A 23,389-nucleotide genomic window follows, 5' to 3' on the forward strand; every position below is an offset into this window, starting at 1 on the left:
TCGCTCTTACGGGGTTGACGGCCGAGTCGGGGTTAATCTGTAAAGTGTAGATGTCGTCTCTGGAGTACTGGAACAGGCCGTAGTATGGGTTCAGCATCTCATGAGACAACAAGTACAACCATTCCCTATGACACACACACCAATTTCAAAAAGCAATGTAATTATGTTCAGAATGATATGACAAGAAAATGTTCTACTAGAACAAAAGTACCTTGCTACCCCGCCGTAGTCGAGTCCCTCTTCTCCTCTAAATTTGATCATGAGTCTTTTCCACAAATCCTTTGGTCGCATCTTCATCACCTGCCGGTACGATTCCTACGGTTTAACACAAACAAGTACAACTTCATTTTTTTTTCAATTGTACAAAATGTGTTTCCTTTTGACATTATGTAATAGTGGCGTTCTTTTGGTAGAGGCCAGACGCCAGAGGCTGCATCTCAGTAAACATTTCTGCTGTAAAGTCACAAGAGCTCTAAGGCTTTTAAAAACATTTACATTGAAACACTTCACCTGAGCCAGCATGTACGAGACTCAACGTTTAGCCAGCCAGACCAAGAGCCAGCAGCAGCTGTTCAGCAGAACTTTGTGTAAACCAGAAATTCATGCTAGTGAAAACATTGCAGCTCAACCACATGCATCATTTGTGATTTTTACAAATGTAACTCTCATATGAATGCGGGGTACGGGACATAGGCCAATATAACTCAAACAAGCTGTTGTGAGTATGTAACCTGCGCTGCTGAAGCCAGACAGACAAGCTAAAGTGCTGCATAGCTGGTGTTTGGTGCTTGTACATCTGTCACGTCAAACGGGGATGAAGTCATATTTGTCACTGCTTAACTTGAACTCGTGAAGTTACGTCTGGCTCTCCACCGTTGCCTTCATTCTTGACGAACCCCCCAACACCCCACCCCCATACATGAGCTGCTGAAATCATCCAGAAAGAATGCATCGCCTGGGCCGAACAAATGGTTGGGATAAGGGAGAAGCAACAGTCTTTGAGGTTGTGTGAGGGCCTTTCTGGTCTGCTTTTCCCTGGAAATCATAAAGTGGTTCCAAGTATTGGTACTGGGCTGCCCCGGGCCCTTTTCTGGGGTACATCGTAAACACTGTGAAAGTAATTGCTAGTAAAAAAGCAAAGCTCTTGAGAGCATTCCATTGTTTGTGTGGATGTTTTGACATTGTCCTTTGCAAGGCATGTAATAAGTTTTATATGCACAGTAAATTTAATGCTTTTTGTGTGCATGTCTGCTACACACATGTTCGTTTACAGGTGCATGATAGTTTGTGTTTAAAAGGACAGCAACATGAAAAATCAACTTTTTGGAGCTTTTAGCCGTGTTAAAATGCCAATTCCTCACCAAACATGACCCAAGTGGTGTTTTCCTCCATTCGCACCTCTCTGAGAAATTCTAGGTCATTTGCTCTCCAAGCACCTGAGAAAACGAGCTATTGGCACTCTTTGACGTCATAAGGTGCAGACCCACCCCTGCACCGCCTCTGCGAACTAAACGCATGCCCACCTTCTCTGAGACCTCCATGGGATAGTGACAAAAGTAGCCTTTATCAGTAAACATTCTGTCCAAATGAATTCAAAGCAATCAATTATCCTTCACATTTGAAATGCCAAAGTGAAATGACAATTGTCCATCTTAAAATCCCACAAAGGTTCTGGCTGACACTTGTGTAAACTACAATTAAAACTTTTGCACTATTGAGTATAACTGAAAGAATAGTATAGTAGTTTGTCCGTTGCATTCAGAGGAGTGCTCAAACGCAGATCCAACAGCAGACTGCAGCCGGCTCGCTGGGGGCATGACAATCACACGGGGAGAGGCGGGGTTTTATTTAACTGGCCGTTTTACATCCGCGTTAGAAAACTAACCAGCAAAACAGCTAATATTTCATAAAATTACATCACCATGATGTCAAAAGGTAAGATTTAATATATATATATATATATATATATATATATATATATATATATATATATATATATATATATATATATATATATATATATATATATATATATATATATATATATTTTGTGTGTGTGTGTGTATATAGTTAACTGTTGGAAGGACTGAAAACACCGTGGTGTAATCCCTTTAATATATCAATCTGCCAGTTTTAGATTGGTAAGGATTTGGTTAATGCTTTGTCATTTACCTGTATTAATAAAAGTACCTGTTCAAGTGGACCTGAAGAAACGAAATTTTTTCCGATTTAGACTGCAGGTGTTCTGCTCTTACCTCAAAGATCTCCTCTCGACACACCTCGATGCGGCAGTGGCCTGCTTGGGGTTGTTGCTGAGAGAGCTCTTGACGTAGAATCTTGAGCTTTTGCACCAGATCTCGCTTGTACCTGGGCACCGTCAAGCACTCCGCCTCCTCCGGCAACTGGGCTGGGGACAGAGTTGGCTGGGGGCCGCTGGGACCTCCCTGGCCCTTTGTCTGAGCTGGATGGCTGGTGAGAGTTGAAGTGGGGGGGAATAGGCAGATGTTGGATATGAATTAGGGGATGAATGAGGAAGCCAGGCAGCAAAGACAGAAAATGGTCACTTGGACTGGCCAACCGAAGTGATAGTATGGCACATTTTTCAGCGCAGGGCATTGTTATTAACACAAGTTTACAGCTTGTGACTTTTTCGTCACAGTACACCGGAATATCATCATGGGTTGCATCATAGGTTACGACCAATCACGGCTCACCCGTTTTCTTTTTCTGCTTTGGTCAGCAAACTGAGCCATGATTGGTCCTTACCTGTTTGCTCAGCACAGGTGATGTCATCTTAAGTCGACAGCAAGTGGCAAAATTAGTTTTTACTGCTCAATGAGTCAAGTATCCCTTTAAAGGATACTAAAATGTCAAGTAAGATCAGCTCTGAATCAATGTTAAGCGTTATCAATGAGCACACAATTGATTTTTTTTTTTTAGGTTTTATTATACAGCAATGAACTTCTGTTTATACTTATGTGTTCAAAACCAAAATATTGTGTGACTGACCTGAAAGGTTCCATCATCCTACCCAGCACAAATAAGGTAAGGCAAGCAATGATGTTAATCCAGACCTAAATATTATTCCATCTTCCATCCCTTTTCCTGTCTGTTGCATAAAGAAGTGGATGACCGAGGTGTCCCTGCCCACCACCAACCACAAGTGGAACTTCCATGACCCAACCACAGGAGTGGCCGCCCTTCTACTTTGAGGTAACGTTGGGGAGGGAAAAACATTTCTGTGAACTCGGGTTTTGTCTTTGTCACTACAAACACTTCTTTCAACGCTACCAATGAGGTTGTGTGAATTTACCGCTCTGCCTCTCGCGTTCATCTTTGCATGGCCAGTGTAGCAGCTGAGACGCCCTCAAGCCCTCTCTGTGGTGTTGGTGGTGGGATGCCTGGGTGGCCCTCATAAAAACATAATCCATCTCTCCCTTCAACAGGACAACAGCGCACATTCTCCCTCCAGTGAGGAGATGTTGAGTCTGCAAAAAGCTTCTTCACAAGAAGCTACTGTCGTCTACCGGTAGGTGGGGGTGGGAGGCTGGTCAAACAAAAGGCTCCTCACCACCAGGTCTGCACTGACACTTGACGGAAAGGGAAGCCTTCTGTTCTAAGGTAGCAGTATATAAGCATCCACTTATTCCAACACCTCTTGTACACATGAGCACTCTGGTTCAGTGGCTTGAGAAATCCTTGTGGCCGTTCCAAACTAAACGGGTGCAGTGTTTCACGGGTCTATCCCTGTATAATCAAGTCCACTGTTATTTATTTTTCTGGCAAGAGCTGGGGCTTCTAGCATGTCAAAGACAGGATAAGTCTTCAGTGGTGCGGTGTTGAAAGCCATTTTAAGAAAAAAAAAAAAAAAAAAAAAAGAGGAAAAGAAAAGATAGCCTTTAAACAAAATGGAATGTGCTGCTTTGACTAGGAAGCTCAAGAACCATATAATAGAGCCCAAATTCAGCACATATCTTTCTTTGGAAAGCACGTTGTAATCAAAAATACATTTTGACATAGTTAATGGTCTCTGGTTTACAAAGGAGAAAAGCGCTGCATATTTGATGGCAAAATACAGAAAACTCCAACACAGCAAATCTGAAAATCCACCAAGCTCTTCAGTGCGACAGCATGGATGAAATATGCTGAGTGGAAGACAATATAAATTCAGCAAGCATTCATTTGAAGAGCCAGAAAGAGTCACATGGCACCAGGCCTGGTGAGCAGGGAGTATGCTCCAGCACGACAATGTTCTTCTTGGCCAGGAACTGTCAGATGCTTAGTGAGCATCAGCGTTGTCGTGCAACAACTCTAGCCTCTTCTCGCTCACTGAATAAAGCAAACGCAAGATCTCTTTGTAGACGTGCTGCTTGATTGTCAGACTCTAAATATATCACTTGTGACGCCAGTCCTGGAACTTTTCTGACACCTCGTAATCAGAAACAGCCTTTTGCATGGCATGTGGGTCTGCAGAGCAGTAATAAGTGTTGAGTGGGTGCACTGGTGTTAAAGCCGCACCCACCACCACCACCACCACCACCACCCTAGCCAGCAAAGAGAGTCAAAGGGGTCTTTATGAATCAATCTGCTGAAGGTATCAGCTGCCTCTACGACGTAGAAAGAGCATGTCCAAACAGTGTCACAGTTGCAGACTATAGAAAGTTGTACACATGCTGCAATGTACATTTTCAGGCCTTCAAAATGGGTGACAAAAGAATATACTGGCTAAATGATGCTTCCATATGGGCAAAAGAGGAAAGTGTGAAACTGACAATATTGTGGCAAGATCAGCATGAATATATTAAGCCTTGTTTCCTCCAAGCACCGTGTTTAGGTTTAATTATTCCATTAAGGATACCAAAATGTAGGAGGACTTTTATTACCACCAATCACAGTAGTACAGTACAGGATGCAGCCGTACCATTAATTAAGGGTAGACAGAATTGTCACTTCAATGGGAAGTAACAGTTGAACACAAAGATATTTGTTTAATTAATTCAATGAGTTATAAGCAATCTTGCTGCTTTGATGTGAAACAATGTACACAGCTGACACAAGTTATCACCGTTTTGACTGCACATCGTGCAGTAGACACGCTGATCAGAATTTAGCGAATGAAATCCTACCGCCAAAACGTGAGCTTGCTGTACCTGACTTTTTTTGTCAAGATGCCACATGGGTAAAATATAATTGGGAAGAAATGTGCTCACTGTAACAAAACAAAACAAAAAAGAGATATATATACTCTATATTATAATGTACATGCTTTATTTCAAACCATGCCACTTAAATTTATATATGGGAAATTATGGCTGTGGTTTATTCAAACTGTGTAAAGTAAAATTACCCCAAAGTAAATATAAAGTAAATATTAAAACAATCAAACAAAAAAAACATGCACTTTGTTGGGGAAATACCTGCTTTTACCTACTAAATCTGAATCTAGCTGTGACTAAAAATACCTTCAGCAAATAGTGACGCAACCTCTCAGATGTACACTATGTGCTGGCGCATGTCAGGAAGCAAACTATGTGAGAGACAGTGTGGCAGACCACAGTCATGTGGCCGTGTCTGACTGTCTGACAAGTGTCTAACAACAGCAGCCCTCAACGGCCTAAGACAGACGCCATACCCACTGCCAGAAATATGTTTGAAACAGATCAATCTCATGTCCAGGAACACTGAGGTGTCAACAGCAGACACACTTTACATCAGTTCTGTTCTGGCACACAAAACATAAAACACTATTGCACTTGGAGGATAAAACATTCATAAATGTAAACGATAGGGATGTAGCGATATTCAAACATCACGATATAATATCACAATATAAACTTCACAATACTGTATAAAAACTCACATCTGCCGCTTTTAATATCATAACATGATGACAATATGGCAATTTTAATATCACAATATAGCCGTTATCGTTACATCGCGAGTAATGGAGCAGAAACAATAAAAGTAAAATACTGACTAAAGGAAAAATTGCCCTACATGGAAATCATTCCATTAAATGGCCCTTTGGCTCTTGCAGCAACATACAGTAATACAGATGTCTGCATATTTGTTGCATGAGGAGATTGATACACACATTTAACATTCACATTCAATCAAGAGCGTTATTTAAGTCAAAAGCATTCTTATGCATGGTATAAAATCCCCATGCATGCTCTTTTTTTTCTTCCCGGAATCTCTTTTCCTGGCTACCTGTGATAAACAAAACAGGTATATTTTGACTTCCACTACAAGCATCAGCACAACTGAGCATGCATTAACTGGTTCTGATATACACCTTCATCAAACATCTTCAAAAGTAACTGTCAAAGCGGCGCTACATTTTAGCTGGGTCACGTGCGTACTGTGTATGTGTGAAAGACGTATACCAGTGTTGGGTGAAATGTCCCCAAATCTGCGTGATAAAAGACAGATGTCCTGACAGTGAGCCAGCGGAGAGGCTTATAACTTTAACAGTTTTTGGAGCAGCACAGAGGGTGGGGAGCAGCAGAGAGATTGAGGACAAGAGCTGATGGGTGTGGGTGGGGGGTAAGGAATAATAATAGAGATGAAACGGTAAAAAGCTCAAAGGCCTTTGTAGACTGTAAGACAAGGCTGGCATCAACGGAAACCGTCAATGTTCAGATAAAGCGTCTCACTTGCAGCAATGCTCATCTGCCTGCTGCTGCTGTTAACACGGTTATGTTCGCCATTCTGCGTAACTCCAACCAGAGTTAGAGTTTGGGTTTGGAAAAAAGAAAACAATGTAAGGCCATTTAGATACATGACAGCACTAAAGACTTGATGACTACAGGAAAAACTAGCCAATTACAAAGTACCACGTGATGCATCTTTGTCACTGGCTACATTCACACAGGAAGCATTTGAAATGTTTATGGTCAATTTGAACAGTCGCCCATGCATAAATGATGACACGTCACAAGTCCAGACCGGCCATTTTGTCTGTTATCAAGTCTGTAAGAGGTAGACTTGGATGTCACGCAACCTAGTTCACCCAGGCAATGAATGACCATGAAGTCCGTTTGACATAGTAAGGAGTATTCAAGCTGCATTTACACTTGCTTAAACAGCTGTTGCTGAGATTTGTAATGGAGGGCATTTTAACCTTTTTATTTTGACTAATCAGTAGAAGCCAAGTGAGGCTCCATTAGAAAGTAGCTCCAGTTAATTTGGACTTTCTGCACCTTGTCTGGCCTCTGCTAGAGATCCCCTAATAAAGAGTCAAGACAAGCAGCTAATGACGCAGACTGAAGAACATAGTTGAGCTCCGACTTACATCCAGAGGCGGTTCACACGCACGCACACACACACGGATACCATTTGACAAAATGGCCAGATGCTTATTTCCTAAATACGTCTCTCGTGCTAGTTTCTGTTATTGCTGCAAGAGCTTCTGACTTTGAAATAATAAAAAAATACAATCTACCAATCTTTCTATATTGCTCTTGTTCAAATGATTCCTGTATGCACACATGAGCAGATTAATGGTACATTGAACAGCCTTGCTAATAAAAACATACCCTAACATACCCCCTTCTTTAGTAAATTTATACCCAGCCAGGGAAGTTAAGCTTGCAAATGTGATTCCATCATCTGAGTGATCTGATAGATGATAGATACAGGAAGTCAGCCAAAGTATGTCAGAAAGTATGTGGAGGAGTGACTGGATGAAAACATCTGTCACCTGCGGCTGTTCATCGCAATTCTCTTCAGGTACGTCTGCAATGTATATGTACTGTGCGTGTGTGTGTGTGTGTGTGCTGTCTGGATGCAATTATGTAGGCTGTGCACATTTCAGTGTGTGCATGTGTGTTACCTGTGGTTAGTGTTTTGGCTGTCTGTGACCACACGGGATCCATTTGGACTCGGGCTGCTGGAGGAACGCAGGAGTGGAGAACGTGGAGGGAAAAAGAGAAAGGGAAGTGAGCCATAAAAGAGAAGGTGAATGACAGAACAGAGGGTTGAAACACAGAAACAAGTGGGGACCAAGTTAAAATAAAATAAGGAACAGTGAGACAGGACCAAAATCAAGACTAATATATGAATAAAAAAAGCTAGGCATTATATTACCAACTCGAAGGAGCTTTTTTTTTTTTTTTAAATAAACAAATATATATATTATTACCCAATAGTACAATGTTTTTCGGAAGGGTGCATTAGATTCTGTTTCATTGATACACTAGTATGTTGACTCAAACATACATGAATGAATGTAGCTGCATGTTAAAACAGGGAAGTCAACCCCAAAAAATTCAAGAAAATATGCTCTATATAGTCCTACTAGTCTAAATACGGTATTCTAGTTAATATTGCATTAGTGGAATATGAGTTAAGCAGAAAAATCCAGCAGTTTTTATCAATATCAGAAGATGACCACCATTTTGCCACTTTCTGTCGAGTGAAAATGACATCACAGTTGCTCAGGTCTCAGCTAACAACCAATCACAGCTCAGCTGCAGAATACAGGTGAGCTATGATTGATTGTTCCCTGAGCCCTGAGCAATTGTGTTGTCAACTTCAGTCGACACCAAGTGCCAAAATGGCCGCTCCGTGAGATGGATAAAAAGGGCTGGATTTTGCTGCATAAGTCATATTCCACAAATGGAATATTAATCAGAATTTCACGTTTAGACTAGTGAGGTCACATATAACATATTGTCAATAAATGTTTAAGGTTGACTTACCCTTTAAAATCAACACCAAATTTTAATGGGTCATTCCTATGCCAACTCTATAAAGCTGTGTGGAAACTGGTTTTGAACATTTTGTACAATCCTGCTAAATGTATCCGTCCTGCTATTTACTGTTTTAGTAGGTCAAAATGATGGCTGTGAAAAAGGCCATTAGAACAATAAAACTCGTGCTTGTGCTTACCAAAGACTTTTGTCCCATATTGAAATTGCAATAAATTGACCTTTCACACAGTAGTAGTATGCTTGAATATATGTTCAGTAGAGGGGGAAAAAAATGTACATATTCGGAACAGAGAAGGTTGGAAAGAAGAGATGAGATTGTCCATCTCCCACATATGTCGTCGTCCTTTCATTCCTTCCAGAAAGACTCAATAATTTAGCCACTAACAAATAAACAACACAGCCACTTTTGCCTTCCAGGTGCCTCTACTACCATTTTTATATGACTGGATTATTAATAATTTTGCCACTAGGAAACAAGACATTGGAATTGTGCCACTTGTCACTGAACCGTACAGAAAAGATAGCACTAGCGATAGAGCTTCCATCACTTACTTGAGAACCCGATGCAGGTTAGCAGACAGCCTCGGGTCTGTGAACTGGGTTGTTCGATTGTTGTGGTCTACAAAGTAGACACGGCCGGTAGCAGTGTTTCTAATCTCCCAGCCTGGTGGCAGAGGGCCAAGTTCCTCGCAGTTCACGTTACTCAAGTCCCTGGGTAAGCATTAGAAACCATTAGCTGCAGTGATACAAATGAAATGTTTATTGGTATCGCGTTTGATCTAATATACTGTATGCAGGGTGCTTCAAGTCGGTCGGTGGTGTAAAGAAAAGTGGCTACCATCTGAGTTGACATTAACATTTACACAGGACATGACGGTATTTATTATACAGGACCTTTTCAACTGTCACTCAATAAGATCACATCACCATGGCTTTTAACAGACTTATTAGCCTTCTGGCAAACTACTTGCTCCATTTTCTTGATTCTTCTTCTCTCCTGTACACCAACCGTTATGAGGACACTAAAGCACTAATGTGGGGCGACACCAAGTAGGGCTTGTCCTGATGTGTACGTGTGCATACTCTGTCCTTGTATTGAGGCAGAACGCATTAGTCATGGCACACGGAGCACATGCCTCGCTGCACCCATCAACATACTAGGTCATTTCAGCAACCTCATCCAAAAGGAACAAACGCAGAGGTGGCATGGATAAGTGTGCCGTTTTACATGTGTGCTTCCTCGATGAGCTGCAGCTGCACAGAGCAATGCTCAGAAATGTAGTCGGCAATCCAAAAGAACAAGTTGGAGCGCTTGTGGAATTGTGAGTGCAGATCATCTTGCAGGTGGTGTGTTCCGCTATCCAACTATATTCTTCCGACCGAAAAAAAAAAGGTCATTTCCTTTGGCTGACCCTGCTTGAATGTAACATATGTTTAAAATTATTCTGAAAATAACTAAGAAGAGCCAGTCAAGTCCATATTCATGAGTGTGATTTCTGGCTACATTTAACATTTTTTCATCTACCTCAAAACAATCAATAGAACGGAATGTGATAAGAGCAAATAATGAAGATGATGGATACCTGGGAACACGAGGGTCATGCCAGGTGCTGACTCCAGTCTGTGTGTGAAGGAAGTATACCTGACCCTGTTGAGTCGTTCTTTGCTCTAAGAAAAGACAGAAAAATAAAAACATCTGAATTTAAAATGGCACCGAAAGAGGTGATGGTCTCAAGCTGCCATCATCTGGCCCTGGTTGAAGAAAGTATGAGTCAGTTGGTGTACTTTAGAGAGGGAGAGGTCTGTTTATAATTAATAAGACGGGTAATCTGTCGGAATCACAACTGACCAAAGTATTTTTCTTAAGATGCCAATGTATCCAATAATTCATTTTGAGGCGTGCCCTAAGAGGATGGAGGACTTGCCTGGTGTTACTTGTGCGTGTTGTTGCCCTATTTGTAACTCAGGTATGGTATACGTGTTTGGATCATCACCCACCGCTATTAATCAACACAACCAGCAAAATGGAAAGTAGTAGGGTGACATTCCTGACAAAACCACTAATATGAAGCTTTACCATAAACAAATAAGCGAGCCAAAGACACCAAGAGGAAACCAAAAGGGGTGGGAGGGTTGTCAATGTGCAAATTTCTAACGGCTTGTAAAACCTTTCGTATCATTTTTCTGCCTCTGTAGTTCAGAGGGTTCAGTCTGAAAAGAAAGCACACTGACGAAGTGCTGAGCATCCGTGACTCACTTTGTCCAAGTTAGGCCTGCGTCACAATTTGAGAAATAATTCATATTAAATACTCAACTTTAAAGACATTTTATGCTATTTGGCTTTTAAAGGATCACTCTTAAACAAAGATTCTAACCACAACTACTGTGTTATTTCCCCCGGATTAATAATTTGGAATCGTGGTGACTGTCAAACTATGAAACATTGTGGAGTGAATACATTGAGAAGAGGCTGTAGAAACTCTTAACTGAAAAAATAAGATAAGGAATACACAGTACTGTACTCACCTCAACTTTATTTATAGAGCACTTAAAAAAAAAGAATCAATCTGAAACTAAGTACTGCAGATAAGTAATAAGCAAATATAAATCCTGAAACACCAAGAAAAGAATAATAATAGTAAATGGTGTAAATAAATACAATATAGGAGAACTCTAAAAGAACTAGAAGAGACAGCAAGTCAGCTGCAACAACAGCTGTCAAAATTCATCTTGATCAGGGGCCAAATTCTAGTGATGATTTCCCTCAGAAAGCTGTTATGACCGAGATATAAATGTGTAATTGCCTCTGCATTATTACGGATAAAGAACAAATTGATGGTTAAATTAGCTTTAATACAATCTCAAGTCAAGGAAAACAGGATCAACTCTTGTTCCATTTAATTTACAAAGGGGGTTTAAAAAAAGAAAAAAGAAAAAGAAATATGTTGCAACAATAAAAGTGAGGACAATTGCGATTTTGGTATCGACTTAAGCAAAAAACAAACAAACTGTAACAAATAAACAAACAAAATAAACATGATGTAGACGCACATGATTTGCACTAGCGGGCCACATCTAGACCGCGGGCCTTGGATTTTCCCTGGATCGCCGGTATGCCAAAATCAACCAATGAATTAGAAAACAAACTGATTAAAAAAAAAAAAAACTAAACAAACATTTCTACAACTTGCACAATAAAATGAAATCCACTCTGCCGTTAAAAACAAAACAAAAAAAACAAAAAAACAAAAACAAAACAGTTTTGATCTATTGGAGAAGAACTTTAGCTTTAAGCTCTAACTAGTTTGCTGTGGTGTACAGCTGCACTGTATTAGACAGAGAAGTGTTTCCAATATTTTAACTCTCTTGCACAGCTAAATGAGGTAACAATTATGTAGTCATAATGTTGTGGCTTGCTGATGTTTATTCTTTGAATGGGGCAGACAATTCCAGACTATTTAGTAATCACTATAGTGTCACATTTAAGTGAAAACAACAATTCTGCTTCAACATTGTGTGAGCGTGTGTCTCAGCTGTCTCTCACCATAACCCTCGGGCAGGTCGGGAGGCGTGTGCAGGTGCGTTCGACTCATGTAGTTGCGGTGCCGTTGTGATCGCACCCGTCTCTCTTGGAGTCGCTGTTCTCCAGGTGGGCCACTGGCCTCTGCCCCGTTAATGGGTGTCATCACTGGTGTGTTCTCATCCACCACACAACTCAAAGGACGGCCGGACGGGCTGGAGTACTCTGAAGCTGGCCTGGAAGGGGCCAACAAGTTTATTACTGTGTTTTTAGTTTCACTTCTGCTTTCATGCCTATTTTCAGGCTCAACTTCTACATGTGATTTACTTAGAAAAATACCTTAGCACAAAAGCATTTAGGGAATTAATCTGACAAAAAGTTTTGAATTTGTAGTAAAATGTTTAATTGGTTGTGTGCTATCTGGAAATACTGTTTACAGCATGGTCAAATAAAGTTTTGACAAACATAGGACTTGTGTGTTTGCAAGGATGGCCTCAAGATATGCTAATATGCGCTAGGCGTGCAAGCATTTTCCTTGTCCTGGTGTCTAGACAAACACGCAAGAAGCGTATAATTACAGCATCATCATCCCTCAAAAGGCACATTGCATTTTATGGCTATGAAGATTGAAGCCATATTAGTTCTGAACAGAAGGTTCTCACAAGAGCGAATCTTGAGCGTGTTTGTGAGCTACTTAAGAGCAGGATGTCGACAGCAGATATCTGATAAGCAAACACAAACACAGACTGGCTGGCTTACTGACACTTGTGTGTGTAACAAGTCTGACCACTGTCTGGCTATCCACAGTAACTGACGCCTTGGTTATCGAAAACCGCGGACCCCCTGTCTGTCAACCCTCCTCCTCCTCACTCTTTCCTCCTTCCATTTCCTCTTCCCCTCTCACTAAACGCTGCCTCCTTTTCCACCACAGCAAGGCACTAACAAATACAACAAAAATATGCTCGATAATAATGATAATGATGATAATAATAATAATAATAATAATAATAATAATAATGAAAAATAAGATATGAAAAGAACAAACACAAATAGTTGAGCATTAAAATAAAATAAGCAAGTACCGTAAGAAACTTGATTAGATTACAGAATTGTTTTTCAATACTTCGTCAACCACCTCACTCATCCTCCATTAACCACTCTGACTTTTGCAAACATATTGTGTCCTACTATATTATATTCACTATTCATCTTTTCCCTTTCCATTTAAATACGTACCTTGCTTTGTGGTGGACTGGACACTATAACTGTGTAGAAAGTACAGCTGAGGTAGGTTCTTTGTTTGCTTATTCTCTGACGGCTCCGCTGATATGGGTCAAGAAGGAAGGCGACAGTCGTTCCGGCAGGAAAATGGGCCAAGTAAAACCTTGCTGTTCGACTGGCTGGCCTGCTAGCAAACTTATTTGTATATTGGTGTTCATGTGTGAGCTGGAGTAGGGTGGGGTGGAGTTAAATGAAGTTCACTTTTTACCGACACTACAAGGGGTAATTGTTAAGACCCTCTTAATGCTTTTTACAGCTGCATGGCAATTTCAAATTGTAATAGTTCATGAGGTTAATAATGTAAAATATCAATGATTATATTCTCATTTTATTTTAGTTCTATGTGGCTCAAGGTACAATGCAAAAGAAACGCGTGTACCTGGTAGGTCTCTCCCATTGTGTCGTGCGTGTGATGTGGTTCAGGTACTGTATTCTTCCAGAGGCTGTTCTTCTCTCTTCCCATCTGTTTTGCATGCATATTAAAACAAGAGTTATTTTTTATTATGAAAAAAAAAAATACCATTGATGTTCTACATTGTATTGCCTCTAACACAGATAGATCAAATCTGGGAAGAACTTGACGTAGAAACAATCTGTGGCAAGTTAAAAATGTTGTCTTTAGATGTACTTGAAGTCAAGAGAATGCATGAGACAATTTCTGAGACTGTCAGGACACACTGATAGCAAAGTGAAAACATTTCCAAAATAATCTAGATGGAGAAAATGAGGAAAAGGAAAAACAGCCACTCTGCAACTCATCCATGAATGAAAATACACGTCCAAGCAATTGTTCACATTGCGTTCTTATACTCAAAATCATAAAGGGAGCGAGAACACAGCCTTCTATGCACGAGTCATAATACTGACCCATCAGGTAAGTCGTTATCAAAGAGACGACTGCAATCCACCACTGGTCCTCCAGTACCTATGCGATCTCTTGACTGAAGACTTACTACAAGATAAGGAAAATGGCAGATATACACTTTATAAATTCACTCAGTTTTATGGCGTATAGAAGTTTTACATTTAATGCCACTGATGCAAATGCATAATGATGTTTGTTTACCAACTATCTGTCCTCTGACTGTATCATTGTCGTTGGGGCCAAGCTTATTGAGGTCCAGTCTCTGATCTGTGAGAGGTAAAAGGATTTCCATTAGTTCAGCACCTATCCCAATTATTTTATTTTATTTATGTAATGGTTACAAGTAAATAGTTTCACCCAAAACAGCAATGCAACAGAAAGAGAAAATAATTTAAATTGTCATACTTTGCTCAAGAGTCTGACTTCTGTACTTTAAAGTAATTAAAAAAAAAATACAAATAAAATAATACAATACGAAAAGTTCTATTTGGATAAATCTCATAATCGAACAAAATGAATCCAAGTCTTGTGGTTTCTGGATGAGTAAAGAATCAGTCCTACTGGGAAAACTACATAATTGAATTGCTATTGCCTTTCCCGTTACATGCATGATTTTGTCTGTGCGTGATATGACCACTTCACGGCCTAAATAACTTCACAGCTTGTTCCAAGAAGTGTCTACGCATCTGTTCCTTATACATGTCTAGACTAAACATACATTTTCTTCCTAAATAAGAGGCCACCATTGAGACAGTACATTTATAGTTCTAAACCACAAGCGCTCACCACACCATTCAGGTCCTAAAGGCTATGAAAAATGTGCAGAACTGCACTGTGTGTGTGGCTGTAATTCCAAAATTCCATGAAGGTGTGGCTATGTTTTTTGAATCGCCCATTAATGTTGTGTGCCTCTGTATTTTATTGTGTATGCAATTGTTTTAAAAAAAAAATCTGTTGCATCAAAGTCACAGTTTGAAAAGCTAGCTGATAGGTGTTTGTATGATCTTAAGTGAGGCAGAGGATGTTGAGGTTTGCATCCACAACGCAACATGAAAAATAGATCAGTATCTCTGCCAGAAAGATTTCTAGAAATCCAGGACAACCCCTTTTGGGGTTTTGAAGCAGTTTGTGTTAAAACTGAAAATGTTTTGTGTTTGAGTTGGATGACAAGTCAGCTATGGCTAGGAATAAACCCTCTAGGAATCATGGCGATTCCAGTAATGTTGTGTTTGTGCTTTTTTTTTTTTGTCTTTGTATGTTTGCATCTTGGTCAGACCACAGAATGAGTGTGGTTCGCGTCTGCTGCGCACTGGACAAGGACAAAGGATTTATGTGCAAATTGGTGTCTTGTAATAGCTCTTGCTTCCTGTGGCTCTGATTAAGTATAGTGTCTAGAATGCTGGTTATACAATAACGTGGCCAGTCTGGAGCCGGACAGAAGAAAATATAGTGTCAGTTTCATAAAACTGTGTGCAAATCTAAAGTGCATGTCCTTTGGCCCTGGATAGGTGACAGTATCATACTTGACTAGCACAGTCATGAGACCGCTTTGTGGCAGGACTGATTCTGCTCTATCTTTGGGAGATATCACAATCGGGACTTAATTACAAAAGAAAAAAAACGTAAAATATTTGAAGTTGAGGTAAGAGGCTCTTGAACTTCCAGTGTATTAATTCAAGGAAGCCTGGACAGTTAACATAAAACATCATCCAATGACTTTTATTTAATAGTAATAACCCAACCGTATGCCAACAGTAATGTCCTGTTTGATTTGCAGGGTTTTGATGCTCTCCCTTTAGAGATAAATGAGCCATGGCACAGTTTCTATGCAAGTGAAATTCTTTTTTGTTATTGTATTCTTTTGTGAACAAATTATTTTTCATAACTTGCACAAACTTTGACTAAAGAATGAAGTCAATGCCCTTTTTTTTAAGGGTTACACTTTCTATTCAATTTCATTCAATATTCACAAGTCAGTCTCTTGAACACATACTGCAACTCCACCATGAAAGCTATGGCTAATTTCAATACTTCATGTCTCATTTTAGAAAAAGACATTAATTGCTAACTGTTTTATGGCCGTAGAAATGTGGAAAGAATGACAGGGGTATAAATTTGCAAGTGCTAAATTATTTCCAAGTAATACATTTCTGAAATTACTGACTATTATCACAACTTTTTGAATTGTGTTTTAAAAAAGGGCCTTATTTAACATTTAAAACAAACCAGACATTCAATATTTACAAAATCAAAAAAAGTGCTTGATTTGGTCATTCATAACTGTATTGTCAAAGTAATTAAATACATATTGGGATTGAGTAAATATATACTTGAAAAATACAATATTGGCAGTCGGTGTGGGAATCGCAGAGTAACTTGCTCTATTTTACCAAGAATACAATATCTCGATTCAGCGACTGCCATTAAAGAAGGGAATATATGTAGAAACTTGTTATATACAAAGCTACAAAGCTTGCATAATTTGAGTAATCTGAGTACAACTTTTTTTCTCATTTTACCATAAAATATAGTCAAGTGAAAAGCCTGTACAATGTGTATTTTGCTTAATAAAAAAATTAACTGGTTGACAAAGTAACTTGTGCTTCAATGGATAAAATTCACTTTGTAAAAAAAAACAAAAAAAAAACAAAAAAAAACATTCTGTGCACAACTTGGAAACTGCTTGTGGGTGTGACTGAATAAAAAAAAAAATAGTAGAGGGTGGTTGGGAAATAGTTTGGTGGTTCTTATACTGTATGTCTTATTAGCTAACACTGTGAGAGCGTGTGTTAATGTGTGTGTGGGTGTGCGTGCGTACACTGCATGTGGTCAGGGAGTAGTAGTGCAATGGGACGTAAGGGGGAGTTGGTGGTATTTTTACAGTGAGGACTATAGTTCACTTTATATGATGCAGCATTGACTTACTGCAACTGGCAAAAAGGTGGACAGCATCCGAATGAGATTGAGCCCGAGACTGTCCAGAAATACGATGTATCATAAAGTCAAACAAGTGCAGACCTCAAACCAAGGTGGAACAATAATGCATTATGATGAACGATAGTGATAAACTCCTTCGCCAAACTGAGCGGTTGGTGTAAAATACAAGCATGAGAGGGAATGAGGGGTAAATAGGAAGTATGTGGAAAGAATGCCCATCCATCGTAAACCATTACTACAGTTACGGTAATTCTTATGGGGAAAAAGTAAGACCTGGATGTAAGAGGTAAATTTGAATAGTGGCAGTCTGTAAACTGAACAGTGACACTGTTGAAAGGATTACATGGATAACAGAAGGCTACTGAACTGACTGCTCCCATAAGATCATGAAGAAAAAACAATACAGTTTTATCTGCAGTAGGGCAGCATGTCATAAATAGATGCAAAGATTTTTATGTTTTATTATTTTTTTGTCAGTGGTGATGAAACCAGGAAGCGCCGACGCCGGAGGAAACAGACCTAAGACGAATGGACGCTGCAATTATTTTTGTTCTTGCAGAATTACTCAATAGTTTCCTTGTTGAATGTTCAACAGTGAGTGGCAGTTCGTGCATTTTTATCTGGTAAAGATGTGTGTCCTTGTTTTTTTCCCCCTAAGACGAGACCGAAGACATTTTCATCCGTTGCCGTGATTAGTCAAAACAAACGTGCACAAGATGCCGCATTATCCAATCAGCATGAAGTCCCTCCTTTCCCAAACAGATCTGCTGAGTGAAGTTTCAGATTGAAAATGTGAAGAACTCACTTGAGTGAATCACAATTATCAATCTGGCTTGTGAGGTTACAAATGTGTCCTATTATTTGACACTATAGCCACTATCAATGTTTTTCAACTAACCACAGTAGATCATAGAACTGTGTACGGTAGATTCTCAGGCATTCAGGTGACAGTAATCCACTAAATTGTGTTGAATTGTGGCTAGACGTTTTTACTAAACATTAACTGTGGATAGCAACATCAGTTTCACTCAGGAAGACTGAAGAGAACACGTTGCCATTTTTGGACTCCAGGGTATGAATAGGGAAGGACTAAAGCCACAACATTGAGGTCTACAGATAACCACACAGACCTGTACCTGCTCTTTGACTTCCATCATCTGGGGGTGGTCAGAACCCTCAAAGACAGAGCAGACAAAATGCCAACCACAGGCAACGGAAGACAGAAGGAGCAGACATACATCCGCAAGGCTTGAACTTTCTTTGGGTTAACTGGGCCTTTGTCAAATCCACCAGAAGGGCCACTACACTCAATCCCGAGGATAAAAACGTAAAACGGATGACGTAATGAGGTGGTCCCTTATGCGGCTGGTTTGTAAAAGAAAATGTTATCTACATAACATGCCAACACCCTTCAAATCCTGCAATACCCTCAGATGAACGATACTGTACGTCATGCTACGAACAAATTCCCTACAGGGAAACTCAGTGTTGTTTAGGCAATAAGTATAGCAAATAGGAGTGCAAAGAGGGGGCAGATTTAAATTCCAAACAAAGAGTGTTTTGATTTAAAGGTAAAAACATCATCAACAACCAAGAAGAGTGCAGTGCCCTTGATTCCGGTAGGTAGGTAAGGCAGGTGGGTTTCAAATGAAAACAATTTATATTGACTGTATGGGGGTGAGAGGGAACGTCATGGTTTCATCAAAATTGAAAAAAGGGAAGATCAGCATAATCTTTCGGTCCAAACAATCTCAAGCACTTTTACAAACGGACATGAAAATGCCTCTGGTTGTCCAATGAAAAAAAATAGGTAATGAATGGTCAATTTTTCAAAGTGAAAAGAAAACTTACAGCCGGTATCTTTAAGTCTGTTGATGGCATTTGAGAGGAGGCGGACGCAACCCAGAAAACCAGCTCCCTGCTTTTTGTGTATCTTCTTGTGGTTCCAAACACTGATGGTGATGGAATCAGCCTTTCCAATATATCTGGAAGAAAACAAACCAAAACATACTAGTGTGAACAGTGTTTGCCCTTCCTGAATTATTTATTTATTTTGCATGTTTGTCACACTTACAGTAATTGTTTTCCATCATCAAACAAATATAAATATCAGTCAAAGACAACAAGTAAACACAAAGTGCCGTTTTAAATGAGCTATAATAAACCTACATGGCCATGTGTGAACAAGTGATTGTCCCCTAAACCTGTATGGGCCACCCTCAGCAGCAGTAACTAAAAAAACAAACATTTTCTATAAACTACTAGGGGTGTGAATTGCCTCGTACCTGACGATTCGATTCGTATCACGATTCACAGGTCACGATTCGATTCGATACCGATTAATCCCGATACGAATTTATAAGTCGATTGTTGCGATTTTTTTTCATTCAAATTTAGAAAATACTAATCAGTAAGCTTGTAGAGTGTAAGATTTATATGAAAATGTATTTCAGTCTTATAGAGGTTGTAATCTGTTTCATGTTTAAACAGCATTAAAATAAAATATTAAGGCTTAATGTTCCGTTCATATAACATTCTTCCATGCTTAAGGTGTGAATCCTAAAAAAAAAAAAAAAAAAAAAAAAAAAAAAAAAAAAAAAAAAAAAAAAATCAAAAAAAAAATCGATTTTGCCTATTATTGAATCGATTCGAGAATCGCGCGATGTAGTATCGCGATATATCGCCGAATCGATTTTTTTTTTAACACCCCTATAAACTACCAATGAGTCTTTCACATCTCTGAGAAGATTTCTGGATCACTCTTCCTTGCAGAATTTCTTTAATTCAGAAACACTTTTAGAGATTATGCCACAACATTTCAACTCAAGTCTGGACTTTGACAAGGCCACTCCAAAACCTTCATTTTATTTTTCTTAAGAATTCAGAAGTTGACTTGCTGAGGTGTTTTCGATCGTTGTGATGAATCGTGATGAAGAACCCAAATGTGTTTCAGCTTGAGGGGGTCACAAACTGATAGTCAAACATTTTCCCCAAGGATTTTATAGTAGAGAGCACAATTCATGGTTCCATCAATCATAGCAAGTCATCCAGGTCCTGAAGGGGGAAGTAGCCCCAGACCAAACTTACTTTCAACATGTTTGACTCTTGGTATGGTATTCTTTTTTTTTTGAAATCCTGTTACATTTACACCAGTTGCAACGAGATGCAAACCTTCCATAAAGGGCAACGTTTGTTCTGTCATTCCATAGGATATTCTCCCAAGTCTTGGGAATCATTCAGATATGCTGTGCAAAAGTAAGAAGCCTTTATTTTCATTTTTGGTCAGCAGTTGTTTTCAGTGAAAATGAACTGAACTTTTTCCAACATAGTGGTGTTGGGCCGATTTCTGTGGGAAAAGTACGTGATCAGCATCAGAACCAGCAGCCTAAAACCTTGTTCGGAACACCTCTAACGGTATTAATTATTATACAAGGCAAAGCCCAAATAACTGATTGGACACTCTGACATCCTTGTACTCGTGGATTAAAAATGTTACCCCCCCCCCCCCCCCCAAAAAAAAACAAAACAAAAAACGTCTGTTTTAAGAGTGAGAACATAAGCTAGGTTTGCGGTGTAGACTTTCTGGCTGAGCAATAAGAGAAGCAAGAGAGATTTTAAAGTAAGTGTGTGAAAATGTGGTTTTACTGATTTAGTGCAGAGGAAGCCAGTCTAGTCAGTGTTAAAGAGAGGAAATGCAGATGATGTGCTTCACCGTTATATCTGTGACACAGTCAGATGTTTGAAATTAGAGTAAACATATCGTCCCAGCGTTAGCACTTAAAGACACAAGTCAAGTACAAATGGCTTGAGTTGAGCCACAAACACAGAATTGCAGCAAGTCGTAGCCTCGCAATATGACATCGGGCAAGGCAAGGTGTTTCCCTATGAAAACTGCTGCAAAATGTCAAAATGTTTATTATGACAACTACATCTCAGCTTTTAGAAATAGTCATATTAAAATATAATTACAACCCCTGTGGTTTGTGATTCTGACCAGGATGCAGTGGCATGACTTGGCAGCCTTGCTTCTGGCTGGGTCGCACATTATGACCTCATTGCACGTTTTCCACTTTTTTTCTTCTTTTTTTTTTTTATGACAAATTAATGACAAGTTATATGCTTATCCAGGTGAGTTAACAGAATCTATGCCAAGAATTGGATTTTGCGAGAGAAAAGGGATATGTGATTATTTAAAAACACAAACAAAACAAAAACAACAACATGGGATTTCACTACTTAGGTCTTAGGAGAATTTACAAACAGAAACCTACACATAGGTACACATAAAATAATTCACAAATATAAAAAGCACCTATTATATCTTTATTATATATAATTTGTCTTGGCTTGGCTATGACAACTTGGATAAGGAAATATGTCTTTCTACTGCAAACAAAGCTATCTACATACAATTTAGTAAATGCGTAACTACAGCCACATACTGTACATTTAAACTCAAATTGTTCAGCAAAATAAAAACGAAACTGAATTTGTTTAGCATACCAAAAACATTGCAAAACCTACATAAAAATATAAATGATTGGGAAATCAAAATAGGATGTACATAGTGTACTTGTTTGTATATTGTTTGCTCACACCGTTTAGAGTATTTATTATTTATTCATTTACATCTCATCAAGACACAATAGCGACACTCCTGAAGCTGGAGGCTAGCTATGGGGGTGTGGCACATTGGAAACCCACCAAGCCTCCAGTCCCATCTGCTTTCTGTGGCATGTTAGCCATTTCCTGAAGCAGAGGAAGAGGCCAGGGGTCGCTGGCAGGGAGCATGCTTCACTAAGAGGGCGACCATCCAAAAGGGGAAGAGAATTATGTAAAGGCGGGAAGGAGATTTGATGAAGACAGATACTGTCAGTGACGAAGGAGCATTGGGAACATGGTTTGAATGTCCAATAGGGGGAAATGGTGCTAAGGATTGGGCGCCTTCTGATAAAGGTTAGTCCTCATGAGATGTCAAGTCAATAGGGCAGTTAACAATTACATCTAAACTACTATTTTTAGAACTGCGCGTGTGCATGCGTGGCCAGTTCATTTTCGGGCAAGAAACACAGGCAGGCGACTGAGGGAGTGTATTCGTATTTCGTACGAGGCAAAACTTGTGAACTGACTCCATATTTCACCATAAACATACTTAACAGACGTGTTATGGTAACAACAAACCTCTACTGCTTTTGCCTCTGCCGCTATGTGACCGGGATCGAATGAAGGGACTTTCCAGAAGAATGGCTACACTGGGTTAAAGCATGTGCAATTAAATGGCAGTGATTTACATGAAAAATGTTACCGAAGACACCTATATGTGCTTTCTACATTTCCTTGGTGGAAATGGGCCAACGACTGGAGCTATGTTTATCGTATGCTTTTTCAGCACTAGCCCTGATAGCTGCTGCATGCTGGCTACTATACATCATGGTGTAAATACACCAAAAAGACCTCAAGCTCACCTACGGAGGCCACTGCTGCTTAGATGTGAAAATTAATATAAAGTGAGCACCAGTTAGCACGGCACAGCGTTCGTATCATTTTAATCAATGACAGTGCTATAAACTAGTGATTTTTGGGGTTCTGTTCTATTGATGCGAGTGTGCAACGGTATATGATAGCTTAGCGTGAGCAAAGCTTGTTATGAGGACAGCTGACGCCCAGCTCCAACTTGATAAAGTGGTGTTTTTAAACTCATACAATTCTGTTGCTGATGTGCACAAGAGGACATGAGGGCACACTGATATTGGCGATGAAAAAAGGGTATTTCAGGGGAAATGATGTATTATAGATTGCTCCAAAACTGATTGACATAATTGAGAGTGAATGCCAGTTTCAGAAGCATTCGGGACTACTTACAGATCATAATGTTGATTCCACTTTGGGTCCAATGTATTTCTCACAGTATCGGTAGAGTGGCACTGTCCAGAGCCATCCACCACCACTTTGGCAAAGGGATCAGGTAACCCTGTTAAGCACAAAAAAACCCCAGAGGAGTAAGACCTAGAGTGTGTGAAAATGTTTAGCAAATCAACAAATCTAGAGCTTTCGATTGGGACATTTTCATGA

The 23,389-nt window shown here is 39.6% G+C and overlaps 1 protein-coding gene across 2 annotated transcripts in view; it reads right to left on the minus strand.

Annotated features, from left to right (window-relative positions):
• The window catches only part of LOC144020352 (E3 ubiquitin-protein ligase SMURF2-like), a 50,314-nt gene that overhangs the window by 6,978 nt on the left and 19,947 nt on the right, over positions 1-23,389 (minus strand). For both annotated transcript variants that reach the window (XM_077523733.1, XM_077523732.1), the window contains exons 3-14: positions 23,180-23,288; positions 19,169-19,302; positions 14,582-14,647; positions 14,383-14,467; positions 13,895-13,978; positions 12,259-12,470; positions 10,298-10,382; positions 9,267-9,425; positions 7,835-7,891; positions 2,256-2,469; positions 212-315; positions 11-125 (exon numbers count right to left, since the gene is read on the minus strand). In XM_077523733.1, coding sequence (XP_077379859.1) covers positions 11-125; positions 212-315; positions 2,256-2,469; positions 7,835-7,891; positions 9,267-9,425; positions 10,298-10,382; positions 12,259-12,470; positions 13,895-13,978; positions 14,383-14,467; positions 14,582-14,647; positions 19,169-19,302; positions 23,180-23,288 — 1,424 coding nt within the window. The remainder of the gene's footprint in view (positions 1-10; positions 126-211; positions 316-2,255; positions 2,470-7,834; positions 7,892-9,266; positions 9,426-10,297; positions 10,383-12,258; positions 12,471-13,894; positions 13,979-14,382; positions 14,468-14,581; positions 14,648-19,168; positions 19,303-23,179; positions 23,289-23,389) is intronic.

Source organism: Festucalex cinctus, chromosome 6, assembly GCF_051991245.1.
Source record: "Festucalex cinctus isolate MCC-2025b chromosome 6, RoL_Fcin_1.0, whole genome shotgun sequence".
NCBI classification, from domain to species: Eukaryota; Metazoa; Chordata; class Actinopteri; order Syngnathiformes; family Syngnathidae; genus Festucalex; species Festucalex cinctus.